Source organism: Rhinatrema bivittatum, chromosome 3 (genome assembly GCF_901001135.1).
Source record: "Rhinatrema bivittatum chromosome 3, aRhiBiv1.1, whole genome shotgun sequence".
In the NCBI taxonomy this organism is placed as follows: domain Eukaryota; kingdom Metazoa; phylum Chordata; class Amphibia; order Gymnophiona; family Rhinatrematidae; genus Rhinatrema; species Rhinatrema bivittatum.
In genome coordinates this window covers 270,300,746-270,323,029 of record NC_042617.1, presented here as the reverse complement: position 1 = coordinate 270,323,029, position 22,284 = coordinate 270,300,746, and the positions used below count along the sequence as shown (strand labels likewise).

The window sequence follows — 22,284 nt, the reverse complement described above, 5'->3', positions numbered from 1 at the left end:
GATGACCGCCCCACAGAACAAAGAGATGGTCTGACACACGAAAAGCATTTGTAACCTCCAAACAATACAACAATGCCCTTCGCACATCCAACCGACGTAAGTCACGCTGACCCGGAACAGATGTATCCGCGGGAGATCCACAGTCTGATTGAGATGAAAAGCAGACACCACCTTAGGCAAAAGGACGGCACCGTACGAATTGAAACACCGGAATCCGAAATCCGCAGAAAAGGCTCCCGACAAGACAAAGCTTGAAGCTCTGACACCCGTCTTGCCGAGACAATCGCTTGCCGAGACAATCGCTACCAAAAACACTACCTTTAGAGTCAAATCCTTCACAGTAGCCTTACGAATGGGCTCGAAGGGAGCGGCGCACAACGCCCTCAAGACCAAATTCAGGTTCCACGACGGACATGGAGAATGGAGCGGCGGACGCAAATGCTTTGCTCCCTGAAGAAAACGTACAACATCCGGATGGGAGGATAACCTCCCACCTGGGCCTGGGCCCCGCAACAACGCCAACGTCGCAACCTGAACCCGAAGGGAACCACAAGACAACCCCTTCGACAAACCAGCCTGGAGAAAACGTAAAATCTCCGGCCCCGAGGTCCACGTAGTCCGCAATCTTTGCTCAAGACACCACGACTCAAATACCTTCCAAACGCGTACATACGCCAGCGACGTGGATGCCTTGCGGGATCGTAACAGCGTCGAAACAACCGCATCCGAATAACCCCGTGCCTTCAGCCTACGCCTCTCAAAAGCCATGCCGCTAGACAAAAGCATTCGACCCGGTCGAAACAAACGGACCCCTGATGGAGTAGGTCCGGCACATACGGGAACCGGATGGGATCCCCCAGCGCCAGATTCTGGAAATCCGCGAACCACGGCCTCCGAGGCCACTCGGGCGCGACGAGCACAACGGGCGTCGGATGTAGTTCTATGCGTCGGATTGTCCGTCCGATGAGCGGCCATGGCGGGAACACGTAAAGAAGTACTTCCGTCGGCCAGGGAAGTGCCAGGGCGTCCACGCCCTATGCTCCCGTTTCCCTACGGCGAGCAAAGAACCGTGGAGCCTTGGCATTCCGAAATATCGTCATCAGATCCAAGGCCGGTGTTCCCCACTGAGCACAAAGGAGCCGGAACGCCCCGTCCGCGAGCTCCCACTCGCCGGGGTCTAGACGATGACGACTGAGGAAATCCGCCTGAACGTTCTCCACTCCGGCAATATGTGACGCCGCTAGACACTGTAAGTGCCTCTCGGCCCAGTGCATGAGCTGATGAGCTTCGGCGGCCACCGGTTGACCCGGAGTACCGCCTTGACGGTTGAGATACGCCACAGTCGTCGCAGTGTCCGACAGGAACCTACCCCGCACCAGCGGAAGAAAACGCCCGGAGAGCCAAACGCACCGCCCTGGTGTCCAACCGATTGATGGACCAAGACGCTTCCGTCGGTGACCACGTGCCCTGGACCGACTGTCTGAGGCACACCGCGCCCCAGCCCTACAGGCTGGCATCTGTGGCAACCACCGTCCACGAGGGAACTGCCAACGAAACTCCCCGTGCCAAGTTGCCTGGACATAGCCACCAGGCCATGCTGGAGCGCACCAACTGCGGTAGCGGCAAGGGGAGATAAAACTCTTCCGACACCGGATTCCTACGGCTCAGCAACGCCCACTGTAAGAGACGCCTATGAGCGAACGCCCAGGGAACCAATTCTCGGGTGGACGTCATTGACCCCACCATTTGCAAGTAATCCCAGACGACATCCCAGACGACTGGAATGGCCTTGCTCAACAACCGGCCGGCTTGTCCCTGCCACTTGATCATTCGCTCCTGCGTTAGGTACACCATGCCTTTCCGAGTGTCGAACAGAGCTTCCAAAAATTCCAGTGATTGCGAAGGCTCCAGATGACTCTTGGCCAGGTTAATAACCCAGCCAAGCCTCTGCAGTAAACCGACCACCCGTTGGACCGCTAACCGACACAGTTGTTCGGACCTCGCCCGGATCAACCAATCGTTCAGATACGGGTGGACCAGACACCCCTCCTTGCGAAGGTGGGCAGCCACCACGACCATGATCTTGGTGAACGTCCGCGGAGCCGTTGCCAATCCGAACGGTAGAGCTTGAAATTGAAAGTGCTGCTCCAAAACCGCGAATCGGAGGTACTGTTGATACTCCTTGCGGATTCCGATATGCAGATACGCCTCCGCGAGATCCAGAGACGCCAGAAACTCACCCTGTCTCACCGAGGCAATTACCGACCGCAGAGTTTCCATCCGAAAACGGGGAATCCGCAAGCACCTGTTGACCCCTTTGAGGTCTAGAATAGGCCGAAACATGCTGAATATCGACCGCTGCGAAGCTTGTGCGACGGCACCGGAACGATCGCGCCTAGCTCCCGCAAGTGACACATCGTTTCCCGCAGCGCTCGCCTCCTTTCCGAAAACCCGCATGGCGACACCATGAGACACGGCCGGGGCCGCCGTGCAAAATCTAATGCGTAACCTTGACTTATCACCTCTAGGACCCACTGATCCGAGGTGATTCTGGCCCACTCCCCGTAAAATCGCCCCAACCTGCCGCCGATTTCCGGAACCGAGGAGTGGACCTGCCGCCCATCCTTGCGAAAGTTTACTGACCGGCGCCCCTGTACCGGCGCCCGGTCTGCCAAAACGGCGCCCTCGAAAGGACTGCGCATACGACTGTTGCCTAGAAGCATTGTGTCGAAAAGACGAGGTGGTCTACGACCACCCCTGAAGCAGAATCTCGCCGCTGGGGCCCCCCTAGTCCGCGGTCTATCCTCCGGTAAACGATGGACCTTGTTCTCGCCCACCGACTCAATTAAATCCTCCAACTCTTTCCCAAAGAGCAACTTTCCTTTAAACGGTAGGGACCCTAACCTAGCTTTAGAAGATACGTCTGCCGCCCAATGTCGCAGCCATAACAAGCGCCGCGCCGACCCCGCCGACACCATGGCACGTGCCGAGGTGCGCAGCAAATCATAAAACGCATCGGCACTATAAGCAATCACCGCCTCTAAACGACCGGCCTGCAGCGCCTTCTCCCGCGACAGAGCTTCCTTAGCGGAGAGCTGCTGAGCCCACCGAAGTCCTGCCCGCAAAGAGAAATCGCTGCAAATAGCCGCTCGAACCCCGAGAGCGGAGACCACGAAAATCTTCTTGAGCTGCACCTCCAGCTTGCAATCCTGTAAATCCTTAAGGACCGTCCCACCAGTCACCGGAATGGTGGTCCTCTTTGTCACGGCCGCCACTGCCGAATCTATTCTCGGGCTTTTGAACAACTCGAGCGCATCCTCCGTAAGCGGATACCATTTATCCATGGCCTTAGCAACCTTCAACCCCAAATCTGGGGTGTCCCATTCCTTAAACAGCAGATTCGATGCTGAAAAATGCAACGGAAACTGATCCGTGCGACCGAGCCAAGACTCCTGCTGCAGCAACTCGATAGCTAGTTCCTCCAGGATAGCCGGAATCAACGGCGCGAGCTCGTCCTGGCGAAACAAGCACACTAACAAGCGCACTACCTTAGGGTCATCCCCGTCCCCGTAGCCAATACTGGGACCAACTGTTCCCGGATCCCCGTCCCCCTCAATGCCTCGCGGCTGGGACGGCGGATCCTGCTCGTCCGGTTCATCTGACTCAGATTCGGTATCCGGGTCCCCCCGTGGCGCTCCCAACCGGAATGGTCGGACCACCCCCGAGGGATCCGACACCGGAGTGGACCGGACTCTCTTCCGGGATTCTGACCTCTGGCCTGCGCGCAGCGAACCCCGCGCACTTTTCCTGGCCATGTGCCGCGCTCTAAAAGCCCTGTGCATCACCAACCCGAACTCCGAATTAAAGGAGTCTGAAGAGCTAAGATCCGGGTCCTCACCCGGCACGCTCTCCACCGCCGGCCGCGGTGCCGCGCCCCCTTCAGGGACTGACCGCTGTGGGGACAACGTGGGAGGTAAATCCTCCCTCCCCCTCCCTGCCTCGGACGCCGCCTTTCTCGGCCGTGCAGGGGACAAAATGGCGGATTTTCCCGCCACCGACGTCGCCGGGCTCAAAATGGCGCCCGTTCCTGCGCTGCGCAGGGACGGGCCAGCCTTCACCCCCGACGAGCTTCCCGGAGCCTCGGCTCGTGCCTGCCGTGCTCTCCGCGGCGGCGGAGCAGCTGAGCCACCTTCCCCCCCCCCGAGAGACAGCCGGAACCGAGGCTGTCACGGGAGAGGCGCCGGGCCGCGCTGCAGGCCCTGCACACAGGACGCCACGGCATGCTCCCAACTCTCCCGGCGACTACAAAAAACAAAAACGCAGCTGCTCCCCGTTCCCTTCGCCCTCGCGATCACGAACGGCGCGCCCGAAAGGACAGAAAAAGACAACAGAAAGACGGCCAGCACGATAAACCAACACACAAATTAAATAAATTTTTTTTTATTTTTTTTTTTTTTAAATACCTCTGGCTCCGGGACCACCTGGGGGGAGTGAGCCGGGCTCCCCGGTATCACCCCCAGGCAGACAACACGCTGGCAAGGGCCCTCAGCCCACCTTCAGCGGTCTCAACCCCCCAGGGACCTGGGAAGAGGGACGGGCGGACCAGCAGGCACCCCACTGCGGTCTCAGCCCCTACTTACCTACCTAAAAACTCTCAAAACAAACTACCAATCAAAAATCTGATCTCTTACTTTTTTTTTTTTTTTTTTTTTTTTTACTCAGAAAACTAGGCCTCAGCTCAGACTGTAGGATTTGCACCCCCTCCACCTGCTAGGAGACAGAAGAAGACTGCCAGACTGTAGGTGGCACCAGCCTAGTTAAGGCGGAGTTTGGTTTGTAAACTTCTGTCTCCATCTGCTAGGAGGGGGGCAAAACCCAGGAGTCTGGACTGATCCGGGTACGTACAGGGAATTCACTTTACAGTCTTCGTTTTTGCATCTATCACATTATATATTTTTACAATTTTTGAGCATTATATTTATGCTGGCTGCGAGACATTTTTCTTGTTCTACTCAAAATATTTTATATGTACCAAAAAATATATCAAAACTGGCAGGTTCGTATAGACTTGGCTTGCTATATGGTTAAAATTCAGTACTTAAACTAAAGGGATATGTACCCTGTGATTTGACATTAATAGGCACTTTTATGGTGGCAGACAATAAGGGCATTTCCAAAGCATACAGTCCACTTAATAGTATTTTTTTTATTTATTTATATTTATAAACATTTTTATGTTCCGCCTTTTCCAAAACTAGTCTCAAGGCGGACCACAATCAAATGTATAATACATTCTCATTACATTTGTGCTCAAGCTTACAATAGCATAAGGACAAACATGAAGGAAGTGCATGTATAGCTATGGAAGAGGTATGAAGGGGGCTGAATCAGTCATCTAGGAGTAGCAGAGGCTAAAGTTAACATTCACGGGTCTGCTAGGCAGATTAGGGAGACAGGATAGTGAAGGTGTAAGGGTGCAGGTGTATTGAGGAAGAGCAAGTACCTAGTGCGGAGGGAGCGGTCATCAAATGTGAAAGGCGGGTGGGGGAAGATGAGGTGGTCCCATGGTTGAGTCCGATAGCCAGCAAAAGAAGGAAGTCTTTTTTGAACATTTATACAAAAAATGGGTCTGGGAAGTACCAGCGGTGGAAATGAAACAGGTCCTTCTCACAAAGTGTGATTTCATCAAATTACTCTTCAGCGTCACCCCATTTACTTAGAGGGCAAGTTTAAAAGTCATTTCCATGGGCAAAACAGTGCTTTATCTGTGGAAATGGGCTTTTAGGAACTTGTCCTCCCTGTGTGCAGTAAGTTTACCTGCGCAGTGCCACTACATGCGTAACTTTACCCCCAGTGGGAAGAGGCGTTCCTGGAGGTGGGGGTGGGGAGGGGCTGGTACATAGGCACATATTTTGGAAATTAAGTAGGTGCATAATTTTTCTCTGGAAAACTGCCCGCGCACATCAGGTGGCGTAGAAGTGCGGGGAGAGTGATCCTGGGATAATTTTCAAAGGAAAAGTAAGCACACCCTTGCTCTTTGAAAGTCCATGGACTTTGCACCAATGCGGGCAGTAACAAAATCAATTCCTTAGTGCAGAATATTTATCTATAAATACACAGATAGGTACAGCCACTATATACATGTATAGGGCAGAAATGTATTCTATACATGTACAGGGTCAAAGGGTCACACACAAACTGATATTAATCATGCATAGATATTTGAGGTCACATATATAGTGGCCACATGTCTGCGTACTATATATATATATATATATATATATATATATATACACATATAAAACTCAGCACAAACATATACATAGAAAGAAAACAATTTTCAAAAGCATTTCAGCAGGTAAAAACAGTGTTTTATGCATAGAAATGTGCTTAATGAAAATTGTCTACCCTTTTTGTGCATTAAAGTACACGCTTAGGAGGTAATGTTCAAAAGGATTTGCAGGCGCACACCTGGGTTCTATGCACATAAAGGGGCTACTGAAAATTGCTATGACATGACATGTTTCTTTTACGTGAGTAACCCCGTTGAAAATTCCCTCCATGGTGTCAGTACGCACCCACTTTTTTCGTGCAGAGAGGAGGTGTTCCTGGGGTGGAGTTGGGGAGGGGTTAGGACTTGCATCATTTTCATGAAATTTCACTGGAAAAAGTACCCGCAAAATAGAGGGCGCGGGTCTTGTGTGCGCATACTTTTCCCAACCCAATTTTCAAAAGGGCAAGTTTTCCCCTTGAAAATTGATATATAAAGTCTGTAGGTAAAATGTGCCCACAGCTTTTACACTTCTGTGCACAGTTTGCCCTCATGGTGGACACAATACATATAAATAAATATATATATATATATATATATATATATATATATATATATATATATATATATATAAAAGATTGTAACCAAAAAAAACCCCAAAAGAGACCTGTCTCGCTGGGGGTGTCATCACGCTGCTGCCGCGAGCTTGCTTGTCACATATGAAGCAGCAGCGGCCCAAATATCCCCACTCCCTGCAGTGATGTCACCAGGCTGCTATCAGTAACCATTCCCCCTTTGTACCTGTTCTTGCCAGAGGAACCAGAGAGCTGGAGGCGGATGCAAATTGAAGAGCTCAGGATTGAGCTCCTGGACACAAGCCTCACTGCACTGAGGGTCGTGTGTGTCCCCCCCCCCACTCTTCAATGCTGTACACCATGCCAGTGTGCGAAATATTATAAGGCAGAAACAAGTTTATGCTGCTAAAAAAAAAAAAAAAATCCTGCAGCAGCCACAGATCTCCTTCTGCTCTTACTCTACCATTCTCTCCTGTTTTTCCCTTCTCTTCTCCTTCCTATGCGCTCTTTTGTTCCCCCTTCTTTTCTATCTCTTTCCCAGTTTGCCTTTCTTGCCTGGGACAGTCAGGTATTAACCTGTGAGAGTGCATGGGTGAGGGGGGTGGAGTCAGAGCACCTCAGCTGTAGAGTTCTTTGGGGTATTTTTAATACTCGGTGTTTAGGCTCTGGGGGGACTGCTGGAAGAGAGTAAGAGTGTTGGGGCTGTGCTGGAAGGGGGATGAGTGTGCTTGGGTTATGGTTTGGGGTTTTTTTGCTTGAATTTAGTGACTTTTTAATAAAAGCATGTAAAAATTGAATTAATCGTTATTAAATTGAATCAACCAAAAAATGCATCCAGAAGTACTGTCTGTGCTGTGACAATAGAGTTAAAACCTATTTTTAGTACTCATCAAAAACACCTAATTGCCTGAAAAAAAACCACCAAAATTGGAGAAATTACTTACCTGATAATTTTGTTTTCCTTAGTGTAGACAGATGGACTCAGAACCAATGGGTTTATGCTCCCCTGCCAGCAGATGGAGACAGAGTCAGGTTTCAAAGCTGACGTCACCCTAGATACACCACTGCAGTGACCTCAGCCCTTCAGTATTCTTTTCAAAAGCCACTGTGAACATACTATTGAAAAAACTTGATTAAAAATGGATAACCATAACTACTCAACCAAACAAACACTGAATCCCAGTAAGATTATAGATGCCCTGATCTAGGAACTGGATGACAGCTTATCTGTAATCTCCTGGAATCGTTATCCACTCCATGGTCAAATCCTTGGTAACGTTCTTGATCAGCCATGGGTGCGTTGCTGAGTCCATCTGTCTACATTAAGGAAAATGAATTATCAGGTAAGTAATTTCTCCATTTCCTAGTGTGAAGCCAGATGGACTCAGGACCAATGGGATGTACAAAAGCTAATCCTGATTGGGGCACCACCCTTGCAAGGGCTGTGTCCTCCTGGGCCTGAAAGTCCAGGTGATAGAACCTGAAGAAGGTGTGCAAGGAGGACCATGTCGCTGCTCAGCAGATGTCGATGGGAGACAGCAGTCTAGCTTCCACCCATGAGACCGCCTGAGCCCGAATGGAATGAGCTTTAACCTGAAGGGGTAATGGCTTCCCTTCACCTCCTTAATCCAGCGAGCTGTGGTAGCCCGCGAAGCTGGTTCACCCTGCTTCTTTCCACCGTGAAGAACAAACAGGCGGTTCTGTCTTTCAGACCAGTTCTAAAACTTCCAGATACCACACCAAAAGCCTACTGACTTTCAAAATGCTGGAGGCGGTATTCTTCCACATCCTCGTGCTTATCTAGGGATGGCAATGAAATGGACTGATTCAAATGAAACTCCGAGAATACCTTGGGCAAGAAGAATGGAACATTACGAAGCTGTAACGCTCCTGAAGTCATCTGGAAGAACGGTTCCCAACACGACAATGCCTGTAGTTCAGAGATGCGACGTGCTGACCATATAGCCATCAGGAACACCGTTTTCAGGGTTAATAAATGCAAGGAAAGACTGCACAGCGGCTGAAAGGAGGTCCCTGTCAAAAACTGCAATACCAGATTAAGATTCCACAAGGTAACCGGCCACCATAGGGGTGGCTGGAGGTGCTTCACCCCTTTCAGAAAATGGGCCACGTCCAGAAAAGCCGACAGGTGGGTTCCGTTCACCTCGCCCCTGAAACAGGAGAGAGCCGCTACCTGGACCTTCAAGGAGTTAAGGGTCAAACTTTATTCAAGCTGTCCTGCAAACATTACAGAATGAGTGGAATTTTGAGTGTCCGAGGGGAAAAATCACGTTCCTCGCACCAGGCCTCAAATACTCTCCAGACCCGCACATACGCTAGGGACGTACAGAACTTCCACACGCGGAGTAAGGTGGCAATTACTGCCTCTGAATATCCTCGCTTCATAAAGCAAGCCCTACCAAGAGCCAGACCGTAAGACAGAATCGAGTTGGTTCTTCCTGAAGGACCGGTCCTTGCTGTATCAGGTCCCTGTGCATGGGCTGCACGGGGATGGGGGGGGGGGGGGGGGGGGGGGTTGTGTGTCTCCTCCAGGAGTCTCTGCATGTCTGCATACTAATAGCTCCAGATTGGCCAGCAAATTCCTCCCACTGATAATCGTGAATTCGCAGAGCTGTAAATATTAGGATTTCACTATGATCGTCCACATGTATATATCCAATTTCCGATCTACTTTTGCTTTCTCTATTTTCCAGTTAATCAATCATACCTCTTTCCTCTTCTTTTGCCTTTCAAATCTCCATAAAAATGTCATTCATTGATGTGCCTCAACACTTCTCACTTTCTTCCGCTATTCATCAATGTCATCCTGTAAATAACGTTACTCCTCAATGTAAACTGTTAATAACCTCTCCATATATAATCAATCTTGTACATTGTTCCTTGTACATTGTTCCCTGTACTTTGTTCTTGTACATTGTTCTTTATATAAGTCTATTTAACCTAGTTGTTGCTCCTTGTTCCTTGTAAAGGCCTCACCATTGTTTCATGGTGTTGCCATTTTAGTTCCATGTAAACCGATACGATGTGCAAACGGATATCAGTATATAAAAAATACTAAATAAATAAATAATAGGGTTAATCCACTGTGGCGCTCGATTCTGCGTATGACCCTACCCAGGAGGAGCCACGGAGGGAAGATGTATAGCAGCAACTCTTCTGGCCAGATCTGAATGAGAGCGTTGATCCCCAGGGTCAACTGATCTCTTCTGCGACTGAAGAATCAGGGAACCTTCACATTGTGAGATGCGGCCAGCAGGTCTATGGACGGGAGACCCCAGTGATCTACTACCAGCTGAAAGGCTTTGGCCAACAACGCCCACTCTCATAGATCCAGACTCTCCCTGCTTAGAAAGTCTGCTCTGACGTTGCCTTTTCCTGCGATGTGGGAGGCTAAGATCATCTGTAGCTGTATTTCCGCCCATTCCATAAGGAGATCTATCTCCTGTGGCACTTGCTGGCTTTTGGTTCCACCCTGGCGGTTGATGTAGGCTACCGTTGTGTTGTCAGACATTATGTGGACCGCTTGACCCTAGAGTATGTGGCTGAATTGTAGACATGCCAATCTGACTGCCTGGGCTTCTAGGCAGTTTATGTTCCAGAGGGCCTCTTCCTTGGTCCAATCCCCTGGGCCATCAGTTCCTGACAGTGAGCTCCCCAGCCCCAACTCTTCTATTTCAGAAGCTGTCACATACCTATACCTTGTGAATTACTATTGCAGATAGGAACCGGTACTCACTCCACGAGGGCCTATGTTCCTAAAACTCTCCAAAGACTCTCTTCTATTCTAGAAGCCATCTCATACACAGATATTGTGAGTTCTCATTCCAGACTGCATATAGGAACCAGTTCTCTCCTACGGCTCCTGTTCCTGAATATACTGAAGACTCTCTGTTGCATAGAAGCCATTACAGATATCTACAATTGTGAGTGTAACATCGACTACTGGTTATGTATCCAGCATACCCTGTCTACTCACTACCTATAGTCTCTCTCTACAGCTCAGCAACCCAGAGACTGCAGTTCCAGTATCTGAGGGACTTCAGCCCTGCTGGGCACATCAGCTCACTAATGCCACCTCTAGTGGTTCTACTTCCTGTCTAATAAAGAACTATCTGTGTTTGTCTCCATACTCCAGCCTAGCCGGTGGTCCCTGTCAGGATATCCTCCTGGGGGCGCTGTCATCTGCCATTGGCCCAAGGATTCACCAATTTACATTGTGTTCATTACTTATGCTACTAGAGCGGTATCATACGGACTGCCACTCTGTGGGAAGCCAACCCACAACAGATCATTAACTCCGCCTCCAGAGTATTACAAATTGCTAGCTCCTCCCCTTGGGGGAGCAGCATTTAACAGATTGCTAACTCCTCTCCTTTGGCGGGATGATCCATAACAGACTGCTAACTCCCTAGCGGATTTATAACAGATTGCTACTCCTCCCCTTTGGTGGGGTAATTTATAACAGATTGCTAACTCCGCCCCTCTGGGGAGCAGATTTATTACACACGCACAGCCTGTTCACCTGGCTTTACTTACATTCTGCGCCTAGTAAGATGTGCACGTATGTATGCGTGCCACGTTAAGCACTCAGCGAGTGCGCAGAGCCGACACACACTGCGCGTACCAAAGCTCTATGGTGGGCAATACAGGCACAAAAACATGTGCAAGATGGCGCCACCCGCAGACTACCATGCAATGTGCCGACCAAGCCTAAAGCAGGGCCTAGCCCACCGGGGGGCCGCTCAACCCACTCGCCCTTACCCCAAGAAAATTGGGAAAGACATTGGTATGGCGCACAGAGCAAGTAAATCGGTCTTACTAAAACCTCTCCAATGTCTTTGAATTAGGAGGAAATCCTCTTCTCATTTTTTTTTAAATTTTATTTTTTTTACTTACCTGGGCTCAGCGTTTACTGGTTGAGTACAGAGATGGTCTCTGGCTGCAGGGGGAGAGGGCTTTGGCTGTCACCGCCTCGCTCGGCTTCCTGCACCCGCTACTTTTCAGCTGCTTCAGCAGCAAAGTCCAACCGGGAATCGACTACCAGACCAAGGAAATCACCTCAGAATTCTCAGCTGGGGGAGGGACCTTTAAGTATCACTGCAGGAGAGCGCGACTCAATCTTTTCTCCAGTTTAAAAGTAGAATTTCTTCAGAAGATACAGTGATCCCCATAGGGAAAGCATGTCCGCATCTGCTTCAGACGGAGAAATACTGAAGGGCTGAGGTCAATGCAGGGGTGTACCTAGGGTGATGTCAATTTTGACATGTGACTTTGTCTCCATCTGCTGGCAGGGGAGCTTAAACCCACTGGTCCTGAGTCCATCTGGCTACATGCTAGGAAATTACAATTTATAAACATCTAGAATCAGGTTCTTACCTGCTAATTTTCATTCCTGTAGTACCACGGATCAGTCCAGACAGCTGGGTTTTGCCTCTCATCCAGCAGATGGAGTCAGAGAAATTTTGACTGACTGCCACTTAACCCAAGGTGCCACCTGCAGTCTGCCAGTATAGAACTGTACCCAAGCCAGATACAAAAAACCTTTAAGAACCAATTGAACTATCTTACAAGAAAACAAACACTGCCTGCACCAAACCCTGTGTAGGATTATCAAAAACCTGATCCATTCTTCATAGGAGCACAAGTGATCAAGCAGGAGAAAACAGGCAACCAAGTGGACTCTCCGATACCCACTTCCCAAACCAGGCAGGTGTCTGGACTGATCCATGGTACTACAGGAACGAAAATTAGCAGGTAAGAACCAATTTTCCTATCCCTGCACATACCCGGATCAATCCAGACAGCTGAGATGTATCAAAGCTTTCCTACAGTGAGTGGGACTACGAGAGCCCCGCTCGGAGTACACTTTCACCAAAACCGCCAGGCTCCGGAACCTGGACATCCAAACGGTAATGCCTGGCAAAAGTATACAAAGACTTCCAAGTAGCCGCCCTACATATTTCTTGCAGCGATACTTGCTGGAATTCAGCCCAAGAGGCCACTTGCGAATGGGTAGAATGTGCCCAAAGACCGGCCGGCACCGGACAACCCTGAGTAATGTATGCCTAGTTAATGGCCTCCTTCAACCACCACGTAATAGTAGTCCTGGAAGTTTTCTGCCCCCTTCTGGGGTCACTCCATAAACAAAAAGATGATCAGACAAGCGGAAACTGTTCTTCACTTCTAAGTAACGCATGAGAGCCCTCCTCACATCCAACGTACGCAACTCTTTGGACTGAGGAGTGGAAGGGGCAGAGTCCGGAAAGGAAGACTGATTTACATGAAAGGATGATACCACCTTAGGCAGAAAAGAGGGGACTGTTCTCAAGAACAGTCTCGAGTCCGAAATTCGCAAAAAGGGCTCCCTGCAGGATAAGGCCTGAAGCTCCGACTCCCGTCTGGCAGATGTATCGCCACCAGGAAGATCACCTTCAGAGTAAGATCTTTCAACGTTGCCCACTTCAAAGGCTCAAACAGGAAGGTACACATAGCTATCAGGACAGCATTCAAGCTCCAGGAAGGGCAAGGATTCCGAACCAGAGGTCTCAGATGTTTTTCTCCCCGGAGAAAACGTACTATATCCGGATATGCTGACAAAGCAACTCCTCGCATTTTGCCAGGAAAACAACCTAGGGCTGCCACCTGAACTCTCAGGGAATTAAAAGATAAACCCTTAACAAGGCTGTCCTGTAAAAAGGACAATACATCCCCCACAGAACCCCGAAGAGGATTCACTTTGTGCTCAAGGCACCAGACTCAAAAATCCCCCAAACTCTGACATACACCAAAGACATGGAGGTCTTCCTGGACTTGAGCAGGTTAGTGATCACCGCATCAGAATAACCCTTATTCCTTAAACACTCCAACTCAAAAGCCAAGCCGCTAGACAAAAGCGATCTGCCTGATCGAAACAAACAGGGCCTTGAAATCCGCCTGGGTGGATTTCTATGCAGCGCCTATTAATGGCCATGGTGGGAAGACATACAAGAAAACATGCACTGGCCAGGGCAGGACCAGGGCATCCACCCCTTCCGTGCCCATCTCCCTCCACCTGCTTAAGAACCGAGGAGCCTTGGCCTTGCAGAACATCGCCATCAGATCCACGCGAGGAGCGGATGACCTGAGACAAATGAGTCGAAACGCTTCATCTGACAACTCCCACTCCCCGGGATCCAAGTCATGACGGCTCATAAAATCCTTTTTCGAATTGTCAACGCCTGTGATGTGGGATGCTGTCAATCTCTCCAGACTGAACTCGGCCCAGGCGACCAACTCCTGGGCTACTGCACGGCTCTTTGTTCCGCCTTGTCGATTGATGTATGCCACAGTGGTTGCATTGTCCGACAACACCCTCACTGACTTTCCCCTGACCAGGGATAGGAAGGCTTGGAGAGCCAGCCACATCGCTCTGGTTTCCAACCAGTTGATCGACCATGAGGCCTCCTCCGGAGACCACTGGCCCTGCACTGATCTCTCCTGACAGACCACTCTCCAACCGGAGGGGCTGGCATTCATGGTAACAACTGTCCAAGACGTGACATCCAGGTCTACTCCCCTTCGCAATGTGTCTGGTTGAAGCCATCACCACAGACTGGATCTTGCCGAGTCCGGGAGGGGGAGAGGCAGATGAAAATGCTCGGACATCGGATCCCAACGGGATAGTAAGGTAGATTGTAGAGGCCTTATATGAACAAACGCCCAAGGCACCAAGTCCAAGGTGGACACCATAGATCCGAGCACCTGCAAGTAGTCCCATACTCGGGGCAACAATTTGCCTAACAGCAATTGAACCTGAGCTTGCAACTTGACAATCCTTTCTTCAGTGAGGAAAACCTTCTCCATGCTTATGTCGAACCATGCCCACAGGAATTCCAACCTCAGGGAAGGAACCAAGCAACTCTTGGCCAGATTGACAATCCAACCCAACGCCACCAAGCTCTGGAGGGTCCTTCCTTTTCTGGTACCACAAAATAGATGGGAGTACCGACCCCATCTTCGCTCTGCCGGAGGCACCAGCATGATGGCTCCCATTGGAATTAGCGGGCTTAGCTCCTCCCTGAGGAACAGTCAGACCACCTTGGGATCATCTCCCTCGACTGCAGATGCCTGTGAGGAATCGCGGTCCGGATCCTGAGGACCCAGCACAGGATCCATTCTCGGGGAGTCCTAATCCTGCGGCTCATCCTGCCTCGAACCTTATGAGAAGGTGTCTGCTATCGGCGTGAGCAGAAAAGACCTCATCTGCTGTTGCTTCGGGTCACCGTGCTTGATTTATTTATTTATTTTTTTTTTTTTTATATACCGATGTTCCTGCATAATACACATATCACACCGGATTACAAGGAATTAAAACTGTCGCCTCGGGGGCGGAATACATTGAAACATAATAACAGAAAATACATTGAAACGGTAAATACAATGAAGCTTAATAACAGTAAATAACTTAAATAACTAAAGATACATAAAAGGCGAAAATAACTGAGATATAGTACTATTCCGAGCATATGTATAAAGGAGATAGGGGATCAGGGACTAAGTCATTGTATTCCTCGGGTCTTAGGTCTCGGGGAATGCTTGGGTGAACAGCCAAGTCTTTAGCTTCTTTTTGATAGGAGCCCCTACCCTCTTAGTAGCCTTGCCCCGGTACTACTTGGATGACCTGCTGGCTTTGAACACCTTCTGCATCAGATGCATAAAATCTGAGGCAAAAGAAGAGGATGAGAAAGAATCACAGAGATCCTCGGGCTCTCTGTCACCTGGTTCAGAGCCAGTATAGGCCGCCCGGCCCCTGCCAGAGGCCCCAGCTTGCGGTGACAACAGAGGCAGGAAATCCCCCTCCCCCCTTGCGGCAGCCCTGAATGTCGACAAAATGGCCTCCATTCCCGCGCTCAGCAAGAAGGGGTCCTCCGGGGGCTGCCGCGACGCAGACAGCCTCCCAGGCACGCGGGGCTTCTTTAATCTCTCTCCCTTAGCTGTGCTCGACGAACCCTCCCCCCCGGGGAGGCAGCGAGCACACCCCATCACGCAGCAATCTCTCGCGTGCGTCCCCGCAGGCCCTGCACATCATCCCATGTGGCATAAACGGCGATTGGGAGGAAGATCGCAGCCCCAGAATGTAAAAAATGCCTGCCAGGGAAGCGGGCGGGGAGGGAATTGGAGATCCGCCACCGCACGGGAAAACCAAAGCCATGCCGAAACAAGTGCAAAAGAGGCAGCTTTTTTTTTTAAGAACTTTAAGAAGGCAACAGGTTCACGTGAATCCTCACAGGGTGAGTGAACCAGGATCCCCGGTATCACCCTGAATGGCTCTGGAAGCTGAAGAAGGATCCCCAACCAACAGCTCTCCTGCCTCAAATACCAGGGGGGACTGTCCCACCAAGACCTCGCTACCCCCTGGGAGGCTTAACTGAGAACAACTTGTCCAAACTTTGTCTTCCCTCCCCCCCCCCACCAAGTCTCAGACTGCAGGATTTTGCACCTCCACCATCTGCTGGAGACAGAGAAATACTGGCAGACTGCAGGTGGCACCTCGAATTAAATGGCAGAGGTAGTCAACATTTCTCTGTCTCCATCTGCTGGATGGGAGGCAAAACCCAGCTGTCTGGACTGATCCGGGTACGTACAGGGAACGGACAGTCATAACTAGTGAAGCCTGACCGCAATTCCAGGAGACAATGTTTCTCCCTGGCCTTGAGGACTATGCAAATTTGAGGAACTGGGGAGAATGGAGGAAGGGGCGCCCTGTACCTGGCTGCAAAAGGAAGTAAAGTGTAATAACTCACCCCGGTCCACGATGAAGCGCAGTTTCTGGATGATGGCCAGGTTCCCGTTTACCCTGTAGATGCCGTCGGCATCCAGGCCTGTTGCCAGGAGGGAGAGAGAGAGAGACAGACAGAGAGAAAATGCTTTAAGCATCAGCGGTAAGGGAGTTCACCAGCAGTATGGTCACCGCCATAATCTCAGCTGCCATCCCAGGCCAAGGACCAAGTGACCCATGAGGGGGACTTGCAATATCCAGGGGATGCTCAGGAATTTCTTAACAGTCTTGTACAATCAGCGGGAGAAGATTTTGTTGATACTTTTAAAAGTTAAAAAGTTGTGGCATCTCATCCGTGCTTACATCTGGCCAATACAATACAGGAATGATTTTGCTAAGGAGCCTGGCCAGCCTATCACACTTAAGCTCTCACAGGCGTATGGGGGGGAGGGGGACAGGAGGGTGGGTGACTGAAAGCTGGGGAAAATTGCAGGGAGTCGGTTTAACTCAAGCTTTCAGATTTCTCTGATGCCCTTGCCCCTTTTTTTCTTCACCCCCACTAAGCTAGCTATCCCTCTTTGCTTTTCTCTCCCACCTCTTTTGTTCACAGCCTCGATGCAGAGCCGAACAAACTTGGGGACTGTGGTGTTCTCCCGCTGACACAAGGCATCCAAGCGGCAGCCAAAAACCTGATCTGAAAGAAAAAGACCTCGTGAGGGATTCAAATTCTCTCTTATAACTGCACAGAACTTGGTACTGAAAAGATCTAGGTGCCTAACTTTAAGAGCCAGTTACCTAGATCTGACTTTTTCAAAATTACCCCCTGCTAGGCTCCTAAATGTTGATGTCTTAAAACTGGATTGAGTCAGGGGAAGTCCCAGGTACAGGGAGTGAACTTAAGGGCTCAGCAATCAATTTCAGTGGAAATCCAATGGTAATCCTAAATTTAGGAGCCTCATCTAGGGCCTGGAATTTCATCTAAGTTTGCAGAATACAGGCGCCTAAATTTTAGCACTGAGCATCCTTTGAATATTGGGCTCAGTAAAAACGGAAATAAAACAACACAATAAATAAGAATATAAGATACGCCATAGAGGGTCAGACCAAGTGTCCATCAAGCCCAGTATCCTCTTTCCTACAGTGGCCATTCCAAGTCACAAGAACCTGGCAAGTACCCAAACATTAAGTAAAGTTCAAGCTACTATTGCCTATTAATTAATAACAGTTTATGGATTTTTCCTCTAGGAATTTATCCAAACCTTTTTTTAAACCAAGTTACACTAACTGCTGAAACCACATCCTCTGACAATAAATTCCAGAGCTTAACAATGCACTGAGTGAAAAAGAATTTTCTTCGATTAGTTTTAAATGAGCTACTTGCTAAGTTCATGGAGTGCCCCCTAGTCCTATTATCTGAGAGTAAATGGAGAAATTACTTACCTGATAATTTCATTTTCCTTAGTGTAGACAGATGGACTCAGGAACAATGGGTTATGCTCCCCTGCCAGCAGATGGAGACGGAGTCAGGTTGCAAAGCTGATGTCACAGTACATATAGCCCTGCAGAGACCTCAGCTCTCCAGTATTTTCTTCAAAAACCACTGTGGACATACTAGTAAAAAGACTTGACTAAAAATATGATTAAAAGGGAAAACCATAACTGTACTCAACCAACCATAAACACTGAGCTTCAATAAGAATATAGGTACCCTAATTTAGGGACTGGATGGACACTTACCCGTGATCTCTTGGATTCAAGGCCCACTCCACGGGAGGACCTGTGGTGCAGTTCTTGGACAGCCGAGGTCGGGATGCTGAGTCCACCTATCTACACTAAGGAAAACAAAATTATCAGGTAAGTAATTTCTCCATTTCCTAGCATGTAGCCAGATGGACTCAGGACCAATAGTATATACAAAAGCTACTCCCAATTGGGGCGGGAGGCTGCCCACGGTCCAGTCAACACCGCCCGTGCAAAGGCTGCATCCTCTCAGGCCTGTACATCCAGTCAATAAAACTGGAGAAGGTGTGCAAGGAGAACCACATCGCCGCTCGGCAGATGTCAATAGGAGACAATAGTCTAACTTCTTCCCATGAGACTGCCTGAGCCCTAGTGGAATGAGCTCTTATCTGAGAAGGTAATGGCTTTCCAGTCTCCACATAGGCTCCCGTGATCACCTCTGTAATCCAGTGAGCTATGGTAGCTCATGAAGCTGGTTCGCCCTGTTTCCTTCTGCCGTGAAGGACAAACAAACAGGCAGTCCATCTTTTGGACCGGTTCTACACTAAAAGTCTTTTGACGTCCAAATGATTGGAGGAGACAATATTCTTCTGCGTTCTTGAGTTTATCTAGGGATGCAACGAAATGGACTGTTTCAAATGAAACTCCGAGACTACTTTGGGCAAGAACGATGGGACAGTATGTAGCTTCAATACCCCTGGAGTCATCAGGAGGAACAGCTCCTGGCACAACAACACCTGCAGTTCAGAGATGCAACGTGCTGAGCATATAGCCACCAGGAACACCATCTTCAAGGTCAATAAGCGCAAGGAAAGACTTTGCAGCAGCCGAAAGGAAGGACCCGCCAAGAATTCCAGTACTAAATTGAGATTCCACAAGACGACCAGGAACCATAAGGGAGGACGACGGTGCTTCACTCCCTTCAAAAATTGGCCTATGTCAGAGTGGGCTGACAGGGAGGCCCCATTCACCTTACCCCTGAAACAGGAGAGAGCTGCACTTGCACCTTCAAGGAGTTAAGGGCCAAACCTTTATTCAATCCGTCCTGCAAAAATTCTAGAATAAGTGGGACTTTGACCGCCTGAGGATTGACACCGCGTTCCTCGCACCAGGCCTCTAATTCTCTCCAGACCCGCACATACGTTCCGGACGTGGAGAACTTCTGAGAGCAGAGAAAGGTGACAATTACCGCTGCAGAATATCGTTTCATCAGGCGAGCCCTCTCAGGGGCCAGATTGTAAGACAGAATAGAGTTGGATCCTCGTGAAGGACCGATCCCTACTGTAATAGGTCCCTGTGCGGTGGTAGGCACAGAGAATTCACCACCAGGAGCCTCCGCATGTCTGCATACCATGGACACCTGGGCCACTCCGGAGCTACCAGTAGGAAGGTGTGTAGCAACTCATCTTCCAGCCAGATATGGATGAGAGCGTCATTTCCCAGAGACCATTGATCTCTTCTGCAACTGAAGAATCAAGGAACCTTTGCTTTGCTTTGTCAATTGACCTGCAACCAGCAGGTCAATTGACGGGAGGCCCCAACGATCTACTATCAGTTGAAATGCTTTGGCCGAGAAGCCCCACTCTCCTGGATCCAGACTCTTCCTGCTTAGAAAGTCTGCTCTGACGTTGTCTTTTCCTGTGAAGTGGGAGGCTGAGGTCATCAGTAGATGTACTTCCGCCCACTCCATCAGGAGGTCTATCTCCTGTGACACTTGTTGGCTCTTGGTTCCTCCCTGGCGGTTGATGTACGTTACCATTGTAGCAATGTCTGAGATCACGCGGACCCCCTGGCCCTGTGGCTGAACTGTAAACACGCCAATCTGACTGCCCAGGCCTCTAAGCGACTGGTGTTCCAGAGGACCTATTCTTCTGTCCACCGTCCCTGGGCTGTCAGCTCCTGACAGTGAGCGCCTGAGCCCTGGAGACTTACATCTGGCATGAGAACCAACCAGTCCGGGGAGAACAGGGACACACCCCTGTTCAGATTAGCTTCCTGTAACCACCACTGGAACAGTGGAAGATCACGCTGTTGGTTATGAGGAGGCTCTCTTCCATGGACTTGGCCCGGATCAGCCAATTGTCCAAGCTTGGGTGCACCAGGATCCCTTTCTTTTCTTAATGCTGCCACCACAACCACCATGATCTTAGAGAAGGTTCTGGGTACGGTGGCTAAGCCAAAGGGTAATGCCCAAAACTGATAATGATGACACAGCACCGCAAAGCATAGGAAACGTTGGTGTTCCTGCCAGACTGGAATATGTAGATAGGCCTCGAATAGATCCAGGAGGTTGTACAGCCATTATCACAGAGCATAAGGTTTCCATTCAAAAATGAGGTACACACAAGTGATGGTTGATGCTCTTGAGGTCCAGGATGTGGCGAAAGGAATCTTCCTTCTTGGGTACGACAAAATAAATGGAATAATGCCCTGTATTTTCCTGGGGCAGTAGTACTGGGACTACTGCCTTCATCCTGAGGAGTCTTAGAAGTATAATCCCCACTGCCTGCTTCTTGTGCTGGGAATGGCAAAGAGTCATCATGAAATCGCCCCGAGGAGTGCTGTGGAAGTCCAGTGCATATCCTTCTCGAATGACTTCCAATACCCATTTGTCCGAAGTTATCTCGACCTACTGTTGGTAAAAGAGACATCTCCTCATACTGAAGGTGGGTTCGTAAAATGTAATTGTGGGTTTTGAGATGAGATTGAACCCAAACCTGCCCCTCTCCTGGGCTGTCGGGTACAAAAGGACTGGGACCTCCCAAGGGATCGAGAACTCTGACATCTCGAATTTCTGTAGGGGCGAAAACACTGGGAACCCCTGGAATGACCCCTCATAGGAGAGGGTCACTGTGACTGCTTCCTCTTATCTTCCGGTAACTGGGGAACTGGAGACTCTCCCCATTTACTGGCCAGCTTTTCCAACCCACTCCTGAATAGGAGTGATACTTTAAAGGGCATCTTTGTAAGATTAGCTTTGGAGGTTGATCAGCTAACCAGTTCCGCAGCCATAGCTGTCAACTAGCTGCCACCACTGAGGCCACTCCTCTCACCAAAGAACAGACTAAATCACAGCCTGCATCTGCTAAAAAGGTGGCAGCGGGTTCCATAACTGCTCTGGAATTCAGCCCGGAATCATTAATCTCCTGAGAGAGAAGCAGACATGAATGAGCCACCAGAAAACAACAAAAAGCAATTTGTAAGGTCATAGAGTCAAAGGCTTGTTTAAGAATAGCCTCAATCCATCTATCATGCGCATCTTTTAAGGCTGCTCCTCTGTCCACTGGGATAGTTGTTCATTTAGGGACGGCATGGTCCAGTGCATCTACTTTAGAAAAACGCAAACATTCCCTTACCACTGGGTCCAGAAGGTACAGAGCTTCCAACACTCGGCCCCCTTTAAAACTTGCTTCTGGGGCATCCCATTCCAGATCAATCAACTCCTGGATGGCATCCATCACTGGAAAGTAGCAAGAGGCCTTCCACAGGGAAATCAGAATGGGGTTTTTCTTTGGTTCCATAATAGGGTCTGCCCCAGGGACTCACAGCATCTTCAGAATCTGGGAAACCAGGGCCGGCAATTTGTCTCTATGGAAAAAACGTAACATGGTCCTATACAGTTCTAACCCAGGCGGAATTTCCTCATCTTCCAAGGAATCTGTATCCTCCTCTTCATCCGTGCCATCCGGGTCCCTGCCAGGGATACCTTTGGTAAGGCGAGGCATACCTCAGGGCCTGCCGGAAGGAATGGGAGAGGGGGGACCAAGGTTGAGGTTCCGACCGGAAGGGGGCAAGAGAAACAGTAGACTGCGCCAGCACGAAGGCTTGTAGCCCCTGGAAAAACTCCATCCAGGAAAAAGGCAGCTGGGTCCATTCCTAATCCAGGATGTACTGGGGTGGGACCAGTTGAATTTCCCTCT

General features: G+C 49.7%; 1 protein-coding gene across 6 annotated transcripts in view; it reads right to left on the bottom strand.

The window, feature by feature from the left end:
* Positions 1-22,284, bottom strand: part of ARHGAP9 (Rho GTPase activating protein 9) — a 234,396-nt gene that overhangs the window by 46,657 nt on the left and 165,455 nt on the right. For all 6 annotated transcript variants that reach the window (XM_029594592.1, XM_029594595.1, XM_029594596.1 and 3 more), the window contains 2 exons: positions 17,220-17,318; positions 16,650-16,727 (listed from right to left, as the gene is read on the bottom strand). In XM_029594592.1, the coding sequence (XP_029450452.1) occupies positions 16,650-16,727; positions 17,220-17,318 (177 nt within the window). The remainder of the gene's footprint in view (positions 1-16,649; positions 16,728-17,219; positions 17,319-22,284) is intronic.